The 15,514-nt window shown below is 39.3% G+C and overlaps 1 protein-coding gene across 4 annotated transcripts; it reads right to left on the bottom strand.

The window, feature by feature from the left end:
* Positions 1 to 8,536: 8,536 nt before the first annotated feature.
* Positions 8,537 to 15,503, bottom strand: HAUS4 (HAUS augmin like complex subunit 4). 4 transcript variants are annotated; one of them, XM_015590708.2, is made up of 10 exons: positions 15,310 to 15,503; positions 13,503 to 13,590; positions 12,136 to 12,271; positions 11,919 to 12,050; positions 11,446 to 11,583; positions 10,503 to 10,599; positions 9,839 to 9,984; positions 9,571 to 9,701; positions 9,153 to 9,221; positions 8,537 to 9,008 (listed from the first exon to the last, which is right to left on the bottom strand). In XM_015590708.2, the coding sequence occupies exons 1-10, from the start codon at positions 15,386 to 15,388 to the stop codon at positions 8,825 to 8,827; spliced, it is 1,200 nt and encodes a 399-aa protein (XP_015446194.1). In that variant the 5' UTR covers positions 15,389 to 15,503; the 3' UTR covers positions 8,537 to 8,824. The 4 variants fall into 4 exon arrangements, with proteins under 4 accessions (XP_015446194.1, XP_024903793.1, XP_006913665.1 ...); XM_025048025.1 differs by having other exon boundaries at positions 9,571 to 9,671; XM_006913603.3 differs by having other exon boundaries at positions 12,136 to 12,278; positions 15,318 to 15,475.
* Positions 15,504 to 15,514: the final 11 nt, after the last annotated feature.

Here is a 15,514-nt window from a genome sequence, read left to right as displayed (position 1 = left end):
ACCCACCCACTCCCAGATCATCTTCCAATGGGCCTGCCAGCATTCTTTACCTTGAGGCCCAGTTCTTCTACCTGATTCTGTTTTTAAGTCCTTGTGTAAACACCTCCAGCTCATTGTAAACCCTCCTTTCATTGTCTCTTATGCTGCTCTCCTTCCTCAGCACTTGCCTCCCTCCCCAGGACCACCTTCACTCACCTTTGTGCCTTCCAAGCCTGCGGCACTCTTCCTTCAACACCAAAATAATGTCCCATTTGACCCTCTCACTGCTCCAAATTGCTGCTTCACAATCAAGGCTGTCCTCCAGGCACAAAAGTGGCAGAGTTACTGAGGCAAAATAATCTGTGCTGATTTGCATTCTCTTCCTTGTCATCTCTATTATATAGTATTTATCTGTCAAAATAGAAGATAAAAACTGTTCTGAAACATAGAAAAAGATGGAAAACTACCCAATTTGTTTATGAAGCCAGAATATACCTAATATCAAAAACTGTCGGAAATAGCACTCCTCACACACACACACACACACAAACACACACACACACAAAAACCTATAGACAAATCTCACTTATGAATAGAAATGTAAAATCCTAAAATATTTAAGATTAACACAAAATTCAACAGTACATTAACATAATAATTATATGCCACAACCAATTAGGGTTTATCACAGGAATTAACACAAGGTTAGGTATCAGAAAATTTATTTACATAATAGAAGAAAAATAATTCAAAAAGAAAAACATTCCATGATTTTTAATAGCCACCAAAGAGAACATGGTAAGTTAATTCCATTTTCTATAAACATTCTTAATAGTCTTAATATTCTTCATTTATAAATACATATATGTATCTATGAAGTCACTGATTTATGCAAAGGTAAAAACAAGGCTGTCTACTCTCATCACTGTGTTATTTAATATTATTCTGAAAAAATCCAATGCAGTGAGACTAGAAATTGAAAAAGAGGAGATTAAAACTTTTGGAAAGAGAGGCAAATTTATCATTGTTTGCAGATATGATTGTATAATAGAAGATCCATGAGAATCAGTTCTAAAATAATGAGAATTAATAATAGGATTCAGAGATGTCACTTGATACAAGACAAATATAAAATGTATTTGTAGCCTTCTTACACACTAAGAATAACCAATTAGAAGACATAATTAATAAAAATATCCCAATAACATGATAGTTAAGATCTTGGCTTGTGGAGCCAGATGGCTTGTTCATCCATTTACTAACTGTGTGAACCTGACCCCTCTGTTCTATTTCCTCATCCACAAAATGGGAATGTAAATCTCGTAAGGCTGTTATGAGGAGTATAGGCAATATAGTAAAGCATTTTAAACTTACCCTGTACATGGTAAGCCTTCAGTATGCACTAGCTGTTGTGACTAGTGTTTTTCCCAGTCTCAGTGGTTACAATAACACCACCATTAAAAACTTAACTGTAACCTTACTGAAAAATGTGAGGAACCTGTTTAAAGACAATCACAAAAATTTGCTGAGAGATATAATTAAGAAATGGAGATGAGCCATGTTCTTAGAAAAAAATGAATCTCATGAAGATATTGATTCTTACCCAATTAATTTCTCACTCTTACAAGTCAATCACGATTCTAATGAAATCTTTCGTTATTTGAAAAAATGATTCTACTGTTCACCTGTAATAAAAAGCAGAAAAGAAAGGCAAAGAAAAATTTTAAAAAGAAGAGAAAAGAGAGGAAATTTGCTCTATATATTTAGCCCTTTACCTCAAATTATTTATGAAATAAACAGTATATAAAGGACTACAATATTCAGTTGGCACAAGAACAGACAGAATAAAAGAGCTTAACCAATAGTCCAGAAACAAACCAGTTGGATGTGTATACGTGTATGAATTTAATTTGTGATAATAATAACAGCTAACATTTACTGAGCCCTTATTCCACGTCAGGTTCTATGAAAAGCACTTTACATTCACAAGAACCTCGAATCTTCACAAGAACACTGTGAGGTAGGAAGTGTTATTCATTTATGGGTCAAGGAGCTAAGTCTTAAAGAGGTTCAGTGACTTGCCACCCTAAGAAGGGATTTAGATGGTGTTAACAAAACTAGATTGACTGACTCCAGAGCCCTTGATCTTAACCTTAAGACATATCACCTATAATTTTCCTTCTAGAAAGCTATCCTAGACAATCTTCACAAACTAGGGCAAAGATTAATTAAGAGAAATGCTTAGGGTAGCATTTTTTTATGATCACAAAAAAATGTAAAACAACAAGTTGGATATTCCATAGGGATATGATTAAGTAAATCATCCATGCAATGAAATCTTAAGCAGCCATTAAAATCAATGTTGTCACAGAAAATTTAATAACATGGAGAAATGCTCGTGATATGCCATTAAATGATGCAGATTACAAATTGTCCATACAGAATGACCTCAATATATGAGAAAAAATTGTATTTTCCAAATTTTCTATTATTATGTTTATATTATATGGAAAAAATTTTAATGTATATAAAATCTGTGATCTCTGCCTGGTCTTTTTCTGCTTGTTTACATCCTTTTCCTTTGAAGGCCTAGCCAAGGCTTTACTCCTCTGTAGGCTCCTATAGCTATTCCGCAGTCACTCTCGCTTCATAGCAATACTGTAATAGTAGTTCTCCTAGGTGGACTAGTATTTATGAAGCCTTACCACATGCCAGACACTTTAAATGTATTATCTCACTTAATCCTCAGGACGTGATCTTGTGGGGCGGGAATTTTTAATATATCTATTTTGTAGATGAGAGGACAGAGTTATGCTTCAAATAAATGAAAGAGCCAGAATAAGAATCCAGTTCTTCTGATTCCCAACTCATTGTGTTTTCTTTTACAATGTTTCCCAAATGTGGTCCAAGGACCTTGGGGGCTCCCAGAGACTCTTTTACGAGGTGCAAGAGGATATCTTACATGTCTGTGAGGCCAGATTTTCTTTATTCATCCAAAGCCATATATCAGCACAGAAAGCAGATATGAGAATTCAGTTGTCTTCTATTAAGCCAGATGTCAATGAGATTTTCATTAAAATGTCTTATGTTAATACACAATGAGCTTATGCTTTTAAATGAATAAAAATATTTTATAAATTTTTCTTAGAAAAAAATTTTTCTTAGAAAAATATTTTTCTTAGATTTAATTTTTTTGATTAGGAAAATGTTCAGTTTATTAAATATTGTGAATGTCTAGAATATGAGGTACATCATTTCAATATGTAAATATCCAATCACATTTCAAAGTCAAATTTAGATTACCTGAAATTCTTCTTTGTTTTTCTTTAACAATTACAACTAAGACCATTCTAAATTAGTTTCTTCAGTCTTTTAGATAGCTTTTTAAATGATATTCAAATAAACTTCAAGTACTTATCTTCAACTTTTCTGAATAAAAAGTTTCCATTCTTGTCACAACCTTACAGTTTGTATATTTGATATTACTCAATGGCGTTTTATATGTAATAAGAAAGGAAAGTTTCAATGAATATATGAAAACCATTTAACCCTTACTCATTATTTGCTGCCTCCTTCTCTCTGACATGATACATAAAGCTCTTTTGGTTCTATGTTTGCCACAAGGAACTAAGTATTGCTTCCATGAAATTGAAATCTAATTGAGGTCATATTTAAAGATCAAAGCAGTTGTGACTGAATGGAACTTGGATATTGCATAACTCCATCTTGACAGAGAGTTATGTTCATGAAACATTTATGCCCAAATAATTTTTTTTCTAAATAATTTTTTTCTGATATCCTTCAGGAAAAGGCCATTGATGTTCTCTGTTTTAATTTTTAATATGAGAAATATCGATAGATAAAACCTACATAAACAAAAGCTCTTTGGAGTCCTTAAAAGTCATTGAGAACAAAGGAGTCCTGCGATCAAAAAGATAGAGAACACCTGCTTTACTTGCCCAGCGCTGCCCTCCTGGAGCTTCTGATGTTGTAGATAGGCTTGAATATGCCTGGCATGACAAGCACCACGAATAAGTTGTAACAAAGTGCTGCTGTGAGGATTTAAATCACAGTGAGACCTTTCCTAGCATTCCAAATAATAGAGAAGCAGAAGTTGAGGCGCGCCTCAAAAATGATAGGATTTTCTGATCAGAAGAGTTCTTGCCAGGTGGATAAAACCTAAACAGGCACAGGAAAGCATGAAAGGGTGAGTAAGCTCATGGAGGCAGCTTCAGGTGAGTAGAGGGTGTAAGTGGTGGAGGAAAGGCTGCAAAGTGCAACTGCACTGTGAGGGCCTCAATGCACAGAGACTGCGTTTGGTGTGCAGTAGGAGACCTGACGTGTTGTGAACAGAGAAATGACAAAATGAAGTGAAAAATTACAAAATACTTATGAAAAGTAAATCAGAATCATCATAAAAATCAGCCTGGCAGTGGTTTATAGGAAGAAAAGAGGGGTAGTTAGGACAATTTATAGGGCCCACAATGAGAACCTGAGAAAGGTATGGCAGTGGCAGGGGAAATATGCCCATTGGCCATGCCAGCTGGACTCATGGATGGCAGGACATTGGTGAGGTCTTCTGGTTCAGGGCCTTGCCCCAGCTTTGAAGGCCCAGAGCCTCCAGTTGTTAGCAGGCGCTTATGTCCAACTCCCTGCGACACTCACCAGAGACCAGTATTTATACTGCATGTACATGGAGGATTGCACTTTCCAGGGGCAGGGATAGTCATCTGATGTATGGAGCATCCCATAGTCAGGGATAATAAAATCAATAAACATGATGTTGCTTGAAGGGGTGTATATTTGGATCCAAGGCTTCAGAGGGTCCCAGAACAACAGATTCTGGAGCCACACTGCCTGGGTTCCTGTCCTGGCTCTTCAACTTAAAGTTTTGTGACATTGCAAAAGTTCCCTGATCTCTCCACGCCTTACTTTATTTCTGTGTTTGTAACATGGAGATGATAATAGTACATATCTCAGAAGTTTGCTGTGATAATTAAATGACTTATTACATGCAGTGTGCTTAGAAATCATGTCTGAGTCTATAGCCATGACCCCTGAACATGCCCGATGTCTCTGATCTCGGAAGCTAAGCAGGGTTGGACCTGGTTAGTACTTGAATGGGAGACCACCTAGGAATATCAAGTGCTATAGGCGTTGAAAGAAGAAATCATGTCTGATACCTAATAAAGTTTCAAAGCTCTTGTTTTATGGAGAGAGCTTGCAATGAAGCCTTGTTCCTGCCCCCAGGTGTAGCCCCTCTCTCCAGTAACTTAACTTATATCTCCAAGTCAATGTCTCTTTGAAACAGGTTTAGGTATAGATGAAAACCAGAATACCTGTGAGACGGTTAGTTTTATGTATGTCAACTTGGCTAGCTGATAATACCATTATTTAATCAAACACTAATCTAGGTATTGCAGTGAAAATGTTCTATAGGTGTGGTTAACCTCTACAATCAGTTGACTTTAAGTACAGTAACCTTTTTGGTTTTTTCTTTTTTTTTCAAGTACAGTAACCTTGGTTAATGTGATTGATCCAATCAGTTGAAGGCCTTAAGAGCAAAAACAGTTTAGGGAAGAAATTCTGCCTCAAGACTCCAGCATTGAGTTTCCAGCCTGCAGCTTGCCCTACAGATTTTCAACTCGCCAGTCTTACAATTGGGTGAGCCAATTCCTTAAAATAAATCTCATTTTATATATATATTAGGTTCTGTTCCCTAGAGAACCATGACCTTGCTATTTAGATAACCCTTTTCTAAACTCTGGACTGATCATCTGATCATTTATTTTGGTTACACATTCTTTCTTCAGGCAGACTTAGTACATGTAGGTTTCTCTGAATTTCGGTTATATTTTTCTGAGATCAGAACTTACTTAGCCACTTTGGCTAGACCTCGACCACTCGAATATAAAGCACTTTTAAGGGTAAATTATTTCTACAGGTTGCTAATCTCATCTATGATGAGTTGACTCATTTTCACTGTCTCAAGGTAGAAAGAGACCCTATTGCCAGTTCCTTTAACAAAACCTAGCTCCGATCATTCAGGATGGGTAATGTAAGAAGACTCTTCATGGGGCAAGAGGCCCCACAGGGGGGCTGGACGTCAGGGATTCCCCTCTGGGGATCATGAGACTGGCCTCTAAAGGGTGTTGGATTTCCTATTTATGAAAGCTGAGAAAAAAGCAGGGTCAATCCCCAGGGGACCACCGCTATTCACCCTTCACGGAGAACCTCAAGGGGATAGATTTTATTTGTCCAAGAGCCCCAGAGTTTCCTTACAGAGAGCAATCCTATCGTAAGTTCTGGAGGTGATTTACTTTGCTTCTCATTAGGGAGGAAGGATCATCAAGACTTGCTTCTTGATCAGATGTAGTAAAAGACTAGTGAAGAGAGAGATGACTGAGGAAGAATGGAGAGGCAGATGTAAATCTTTTCTGAAAAGTATGAGGGTGAGAGAGAGGGCAGCTGAGGGCCAAGATGGCAACTCTCAGCAATCACGATCACATATACTCTCTGCTTGCCCTCCAAGTCTTCCCTTCTATTCCACAATAGACAACAGCACATGTGAAGGACTCCTACTGCAAACCTTCCATCTCTTCAGTGTGAAGAATGAAAGGACCCAGACAAACCACTGTAGTGCTCCCTTCAGGTGGCACTAAACACCCCCTGTGCTGTTTTCCCCCCATCATAGAACTGTTGTAAAAGACTTTTTTTCTACCAAACTACATTCAGAAGCTCAGTAATTTTTTTTTCAATGAAATTATTATTTCAAATACCAAAACCTAGTATGGTTCATGAGCCCCTAGTTAAATGAAGAAATGCTGAATGCAATAGTAAATACCAGGAAGAACTATTTTGAGGTTTTTGATGTTCATTTCCAGATGCTACTAACTACAAAGGGAAAATGTACTTTTATATACTAGGGAGATCTGGCAGTTACCACCTTAACTGAGCAATCAAGCTAAGCATAATTAATAGTGAGACATTATGACCTGATGTGGCTCTGGGGTGATGTAATGTGAAGTATGTAATGTAATCTATTAAGTATCCTTTGCAAAAATGTTTACCCTGAATCTTAAAAACCCTGTAGACTTATATCCAGTTTACAGAATATGTAGGCTTATAGCACTGTCCAACAGAACTTTTGGCAATGATGTATATTTTGTGTATCTGCACTAATATAGTAATCACTAACATCCTGAAAGTTTAATAGCCACATGTGGCTAGTGGCTAGTATATTAGGCAGAACAGGAAAGGAACAAATTACATCACATGAAACAATTAGACAATGGGACATTCTACAAGGTAATCCATCTTGAGTTTTCAGAAAGTCAATTTTGTTAAAAAAAAGAAATGGGGGCAATGTTCTATTTTAAAAGAAATTAAAGAAATCTAACATTCAACTGTAACACATGAACCTTTATTGGGCCCTAGACCAGGAAAAAAATTGGAGAAATTTGAATATGATCTCAATAATAAATATTATAAAATTATTTTTTTAAGTGTACTAATTTTATTAGTTATACAGGGGAGTGTCCTTATTTTTAGGAGTTGCTTACTTATTTAAGGAATGAAATGTCATAATGCCTGCAACTTACGATAAAACGTTCAGAAAAATAAGTCTGTGTAACTAACTACATCTTTATCTAGAGAGAGGATGAAGAGGGAGAGAAAAGAGGGAAAGAAAAGCAGAATGGTTGCAGTTATTTAATAAAGGTTGAGTATACTGTTACTTATATTATTCTTTCAACTTTTCTGTAGGTTTGAAAACTTCCCCCGCCCCCAAAATTGGGATAAAATAAACTATAGAACTAAGCAATATTGAATCTGTCAGTATTTCCATTAATCTATTTACTATTTGTTCATTCTGTGTGGGCCAACATTTGCTCATAGATAAATGGTAGTAAGCATCATGTAAGGAAAAATTTAAAGTTAAGTCAAAGACCTTAATTCTTCCTTGAAATCAATCCAAGACCATCATTATTTGATCTTAGAAGAATGCCTTGAAAGTGCTTTGACAAACTGAGTAGACTCTTCTAAGTAAAAATGGTCTGCTTCTGCTCAGTCCCTGACTTTGATACCAGCCAGGACCCTGCCTTGTTCTAAGCTAAGTAGACCATGGAACTTGGTTCCTCAGGGTGATCTCCTTCCACCCCCTGCTTTTGGAGAAATTAACCCTCAAACCACACCAGAGGGAACCAGGAGTACAAGTGGCTCGTGTCCTTTCCTGTAACAAGAGCGGGATGCCCAGCTGCTTTATCATAACACCCCCCACTGAGAGCCACAGTGACAGAATAGTTCCCCACCTGCCTTAACATCTAGCACTCCTCTGGAGACTGTAGTTCTTCAAGAGTAAGCCAGTTTTAATTCACTCTAGCTCTCAAAGAATGAAGCCTCAAAAACTCCAGGTGGTCAGGCTGGTAATTCTACCTCTCACCCTTTGTGTAAACATTGTAAATCTGTCTCTGTTTGGATCCACTCAGTTCTCCCTTCCTACCCACACAAACTTCAGTGTTCTTTTTCCATCCCTGCCCAAAGGAAAATGACTAAAATCCTAAGACACAATATTATTACTTTATTCAGAAGATAATAAAATATAATACAGGGCCAACAGTGAAAAATAGCTGTACATAAAATGACATAAATCAGCTACATTTTCCAGAAGTCTCAGTCATTATAAACAAGGAAGAAAAACCAGGAGGGTGCCTAAATGACTGCAGTAATTCAAGCAAGTGTCCCCTTACTCCCTTGAGCAAAGGTTGCCCCAGGTGGAGGTGGTCCTTTTACCAGGAAGAGAAGGCAGCGCCTATGTAGAAGTTGTGCCCCCTGGCCCTGCCAATGCTCAGCGGTAGGCCTTGCTGAACTCCTGGAGAGCCCAGCGCTTGTTCTCAGTTGCTTGCTTGAGTTGGGTGTACTCCTTTACCAGCCTGTCAAATTCGTCTCCAAGTACCTCATAGGTGTTCAGGACCTGTCGGGACTTCTCCATGTCGTGTTCTTGTAAGCGAATGGCCCCCTCCAAACGGTCCCTAAGAGCCCAGGCACAGAATATAAAATATTAAGGATCTGCTTTTCAGAAAGCAGACAAGAATGGGAACATGTTCAAATGAATGAGTCTGGAGAGTGTGGGAACCAGCTCTGAACAGCTATACCAAGCTCTTCAGAGTTCTCACCGAATGAGACGATGAACTTCCACTTTCTCAGCAGTGTAAGTGTCAGACAAAATCTTTAGCTCCTCCATCCTGACAGAGGGAAGAAACAAATGTCAAGCTGAGGATCGCGGACAGAGGCAGAGTTAGGATGGAACACAGTACCTGCCCATGGTCAAGGGGTGGGCTAAACAGTGGCCGGATAAACAAGGTCACTCTGAATTCCTGAGCAATTTATCTCACAGTCAAGCACTGATTTCAGAAAGCTTTAAAATAAAAGACTCAAGAATATTAAAAGCTTTGGGGTACCCTAAAGGCTAATACCAAAGGGTGACGTTTACTGGATACCCACAAGGTACTAGGCATGGCAGGGAGGAGAGATGAAGGCAAGGGCTAGAGGGAGTGCTACGCATCCCTTAGATGCACAGGAGTCATAGCTCACCTCAGCTTGAGGATCATGGCACTGCACTTGATCTCCAGGTACTGGGCATTGATGCGGTCTAGCTCAGACTGAGTCTTCAGCCGGTGCTCCTGAAGAAGCCTCTGCAGCAACGCAAGGCAGCGGAGAAGCACCTGAGCCCCAGGAGGCAGGAGGAAGACAGTGTAAAGATAAGATAGTAGAGAAGACAGATCGGAAATCCTTGGTCTCCCCAAAGGTGCCCCTGGGGTCAGAGTAAAAGAGAGGAGGCTACCCCACTGCTCTGACCAACCTGGGAATAGGTGGCACTCTTCTTCTCCAGCAGCACTATCTGCTCCTTCTGCTGGCTCTTCGCATCCTGGCACTGCTGCTTCTCACCCACGAGGACCTCTGCCAGTTTCCACACCTTTGCTGCCTTCAGGGTTTCACTATCTGAATCTGGGCAAAAAGACAGAGTACTAGACAGGAAAACCCTAGTTGCTACGGCCCTTTTAAGGCCATTTTTCAGTGCCCCTATCCTACATCTAGCCCTACAAATCCTGTCTTCTTCCAGGTTTTCTTCTGATGTCCTGTTAAAAACGGCCAGTTCTCAGAATTATGTTCTCTTCACTCTTAACTTTAATTCCAGATTTGGCCCTTACTTCTTAAATCATAGAAATAGAGATAAGGAAAATTTTCTTCCCTATTCCATTCTGATTCTCCTGAAAAGAACGAACTCATCCTTCCCTGCAGCAAGAGGACACTCCAGCTTGGCACCTCACCGAATAAAAGGAGCACTCACGAAATTCCTTATTTTTATTCTACCAGTGAGGAAACACACAAATAAGCATCTCCAATGTCTCCAATGCTTCCCAGCTTCTGCCCCAAATCTGACATTCAAATACATTGTTCTCAACAGAGCAGCCCAGGAACCCTGGAGGCCAGCTGCAAACAGAACACAGAGTGCCGGCACTCACCCGAATTGGGATCGTGGTAGCAGAGCAAGGTGAAACATTTTTTCTTGAGCTGCTCCTCCACTTCTAGTGGGAGTCGAGCTCTCATCCACACAAAATCCTACAGCCACAGAAGCAAAAAGAGAGATGCAAATAGACTGTTAGAACTAGGAAGATGTACCCAATGAATACACAATGATAACAATCTTAATGATAACCAAAGGAAATGCATTAAGAGACATAAGAGAGATTTTTTAGCCTATCGAACTGTCAAGATCCCAGGCTGATGAAAACATGGGGAACTAGGGACACTGTAATCACCTTTCTGGAGAGCAGTTTGGCAATATGTACCAACATATTATAGGTATGTATCCTTTACTCAGTGACTTGGTGATTCTACTGAGCAGTAACACTTGAGAAACAATCATACAATCATACAAGGGCAAAGACACATATGAACTAGCATGTTTGTATCAGTGTGGTTTCTAACAGCGAATATGTAGAAACAACCTTAAATTAATATCCATCAATAAGGTTAAACAAATTATGCTACATTCATAAAATGGAATCCTGTAAGCAATTTAAACTGATGATATAATAAGAATACAGAGCATTAACTATGTCTGGACACTGTGCTAAGAGTGCTTTAGGAAGTATCATTTTCTTTACATTTATCGATTGAAGAAAAGTCCAAAATATATTAAGTGAAAACATATTATACTACATAAGCATAAAGGGTATAATACCATTTATGTCAATCTGTATATAATAATGTTTTTATTTCTAAATGTAGCATTTTAGTTCTTACTCTCTTCCATGTAACATTTTTTTTTGAGTATTGATACACCATAAACATGTATCATCTTTATAAAAATGATAAAGCTTAACAAAAAAAATGTTTAAATATATAGGAAAAATTAAGCCCTTTTGCTTCTTTGGTCTCAATATCTATCTGCCTGTCTCCAACCTCTGAGGGTGGCATGAGCTCCAGAAGGTCCGCTTTCTCCAGTCCTAGCAGTGGAGGTATCACTCTCTCCTGGCTACTAGGACCTAAGAGCTGTGTCAGTTCAGTCACGAGTAGCCGTTGTTCAAGGGTCTCATGAAACTGAGAGAATGAAAACAAAAAAGAGGTTACTATTAAACTTCTCTCACTCCCCGTCCTCCATCCTCACAAACCAGTTCTTCACACATTTTCCAAGTTCTTGAATATGTCACCTCCTTCAGATACCTTCTCGGCTGCCAGTGCCTTTTCCTGTTAATCTTTCTTTTCAAAACCCTGACAACACACTCACCTCTTCCCCATAACTACAGTCCATTTCTTTTTGATAACCATTACACGAAGCTCTATGTCCCTCAGATCATATAATCAGATGAAGCCATAGGTGGCCTGGTCATTCCTATAGCTGGTAACAAAACCCTACTTCATCTCTCCTGCCTCACCTTTTTGTCCTCAGAAGTTAAACTTGTGTCTTGTGTCTTCACATAGTAGTCCACAAGCAGCTCTTGAATTATTCTCTGTAAAATCTCAGACCTCAGCCATGCTGTCTTATGCAGTCGAACTTTCTTCCATGCCTAGAAAACCAAAAAAATCCCAAGTAGGAACCTCTCTTGGAATATTTTTCCTTCCTCCTATCATCCCTTCACCCAAGGTTCTTACCTGAGCCTGTTCCTTTGCCAGAGAGAGGCTTAAGCCACTCTCGTCCATGTGTTGCGAGAGACTCAGCAACAGTCTGCTGAAGTGTGGGTTCTTTAACAGGTCCTCTTCACTCAGGTTACAAGGAGGTAGCTGTTTGCTGCACACTTAATTGGATGTCCCCCATAGGGACAAAAAAGCAAAGACAGTATGGACTCTTAATTTATATATTTAAGCATAACTCTTAGCTTAATATTCACTTCCAAAAAATCCCTAGGTTTTTGGTAGGAAGGTTTTCTAAATCTGATGAAACTTAAAAAAAAAATCCACAAATAAACTAGAGGCAATACTCAAAGTAACAAACATTTATATTACATACAAGGACATTAATCAAGAATTAGGGAATGAGTCTCTAATAAAACTAAGATCTTAGAAAATGGAAATGCAGTTGGAAAGTATGAGACAAATAGAATCGAGACTAAGGGACCCTTTAGTAGGGGTCACCTCAGTACCCAAAATGCCTCATTCACACAGAACAACCAGAATGCTTGAGGAATGGGGGAAAAAAATGAATGTAAAATTCCAACTTTGGATGTGATCTCTAACTGTGTAAGCCAGACTGAGAGAAAGTATACACTTACTAAGATTAAGTAAAAAATTTAATTAACCGAATTCTCCTCATTGTAAACAGAGTTGAATTACTCATGTGGATGCAGAAGAGCACACACATGAGAAAAAGTGCAAGAAACTGGGATCCTCTCGCTATTCCTTATGCTCAAGGGGCTTTCTTTCCATCTCTTTTCTGACATGCTTTCTGCTGGGGTCTTTCGTTTTACTCGTACTTTCCAAACACTCAAATTTTAATTCTTTGGACCATTATACTCAAAGTCCTTTTACAGAATAAGAAATCTCTTTTTTCTCCCCAAAGGCATTGAAGGATCAATATGGAAATGGTCAATATATAGAAGATTCAAGTTCTTGATGGATTTAAGATATAGAAAAGACTTTAGATATGGAAAGAATTTAATATATGGAGGATCTGAGATTTTGGAGAACAAGACATGAGAAAATTCAAGTCACAGGTAGAAAGGAAGCCTTTAAAGATTTTGCTGGCCACCCTTATCTTCAGGATATGCTTGCTCACACAGCATGAGAGCATCTTGAGTTTTTAGTCTATTGTACAGGAAGGTGCTAAACAGAAGTCAGTATAATCTGTTTTCCAATAAGACAATGTTTAAGAATCTTCATGTATTCTAATTTCCCTAGAAACGTAGGCTTCTGTGAGAGAAATCATACCCATAAACATCATAAATTCTTATTATAAAAGGTAAGAACATAGATTAGACCTCTCTGGATAAGTCATTAAGCCTCTTGCAAATGACTATCTTTACCTTGTTGGAGTATTTCCACCCCTTCTCCAGGTGAGCAGAAATCCCCAGATGCCATCTGATTTTTTTCTTGGGATTCTTATCTGTGGAACTAAGTGGGGTGGGGGGTGGGGGGGAAGATGAATAAATTAGCTGGCTGCTCCAGAGAAAACTACCTTGGGCTCAAATTTCTGTTCTCTATACCTGGGGAGGAACCTCAAGGATATCTTTTACAGGGCAGAACCATAACACACATCCTGGGTACTAAGCTCTTATACAAATTTTATGGACAAACAGACTTATCAGTGGTAAAACATTTTGCTTTCTAATCACCTAAACGTTTCCATTTGTTATAATCCTTCTAAAAAGATGCTTCTTTAGGAAAGAAAAATTTCTAATTAATTAGTCTAAACAAGCGGTTGCCCCCCTCCCCCACCATAATGTTTAAGTTAAAAGTGAGCTGCTGCTTTCCAGTTATGAGTGAACTGGGGAAAGGGAAAAAAAGAAATCAAAGTCTACTTTCTCCCCCAAAGCATCCAGCTATTAAATTCCACTATAGTTTCTTGTGCTTCTTTAACTTGTCTTTTCATCTAAGATCTGTTGGTAGTTTTTGACCATTAACTCCAGAAAGAGCCGTCAAGAGTGACAAATTATTCCACATTTGAACAACAACTGGTTTTCACATAACAGCATTAGTAAAGATCACCTGGAGGAAAGAGCATGACAAAAAGACAGACAGGATGTCAGTGCCAAAAGAGTAATGGAAAGGTGTAGTTAATGCAGCTGAGGGGTGTTCTGCCAGAACATAGAGTACACTGAAAAGAATGACATCAACACAAAGGGGCAGTAAGGATGGGCACAGTTTGGGCTCTGGAGATGAAAATTTTCCCTTGACATTATTTTCCATTTTTCTACTCCTCCCCCTCTTCTAAGGTATCAAACTCCAAAGGGCAGCTGGGCCTCCAAAGCAGAACAGACATAGAGAGTTATTATGATTTAACACTTCACATTCACAGAACATTTGGTTTACTCCCTCGTTTTATGAGTAACATCAAAGTAACTACTCATTTGTTTTGTAACATGGACTACAGGGGGACAAAGCTGAAGAATCAGAATGCTAGGACTAAATTTACAGTTCAGCCGGTTCTGTGTGAATTTAAGGGAAATGTTTTTTTTTGTGCCAAACTTCTTTCCACCTGCAAAACTGAGATAACGATTCTTGCCTTGCACAGGCATTAAGAATTAATAACACAATCTATGTGTCAACAAAAGCCACTACTTAGTTAAGCTCAGTGTTTTAGCAACTGTTTATCGTTGATCTAAGCCTGCTGCAAATTTCACACGCGAAAATGAGAACTACCTTAAATTTCAAAAAGTCAGTTGTTATTCTTTTCCTAGGGTAACTACCCATTTCGGTTTTATGGTGCTTTTCTTTACCCTTTTTTTAATGTTAGACAGTGTGAATAAGGTTTGGCAATGAGGTTCGATTCTCCACCCTCTGCACTCAGACATATTAAAACGCTGCTACAGGGACCCAAGCATTTAAATGTTCTGACTCAGGCGTCTTTAAAATTCCTAGAGCTGTCTTTACACGATGCACTGAACGTTAAATTGATTTTACAGGTATTTTCACAAGATGTGACCCTTCCAGGGCCCGAGATGAATCAAAATGCGGAGCGGGCTCTCCGGCGCCTACTTCCCTTCCGTCTGGGCAGCCAAGGATTCGCAAGGGCGAAGGCGGCCTCGGCGGCCGGAGGCCCGGTACTGGCGGGATTGACCCTCCCAGGCTCCTCTTCCCCGCAGCGCCGCCCGCCGACCCTCTGAAGCAAACCTGCACACCATTGGGCTGAGCAGAAGCTCCCGAGGCCGTGCGGAGCAGGCTGGGGCTGGATGGCCGGCAGCGTCAACATCCGGGACCCCGTCCGCGCCCAGGTTCCGGAACTTCTCACACCGGCCCCGCGTTGGGGTGGGGGCAAGCTAGGCCCCAGAGGACCGTACGGGGAAGTTCGGGGGAGGGGAAAGAACCTAAGAGCCAA

This window comes from Pteropus alecto, unplaced genomic scaffold (assembly GCF_000325575.1).
Source record: "Pteropus alecto unplaced genomic scaffold, ASM32557v1 scaffold335, whole genome shotgun sequence".
NCBI lineage: Eukaryota > Metazoa > Chordata > Mammalia > Chiroptera > Pteropodidae > Pteropus > Pteropus alecto.
Note: the sequence above shows the minus strand (reverse complement) of the source record. Positions and strands in the feature narration are given on the sequence as shown.

Coding starts and splice junctions, on each gene's coding strand:
- HAUS4 (XM_015590708.2), bottom strand. CDS start 15,388: ATGTTGACGCTGCCGGCCATCCAGCCCCAGCCTGCTCCGCACGGCCTC. Junction 13,591..15,309: donor CTCAGCCCAATGGTGTGCAG/GTTTGCTTCAGA, acceptor CACCCCACTTAG/TTCCACAGATAAGAATCCCA. Junction 12,272..13,502: donor GGTGGAAATACTCCAACAAG/GTAAAGATAGTC, acceptor TTAAGTGTGCAG/CAAACAGCTACCTCCTTGTA.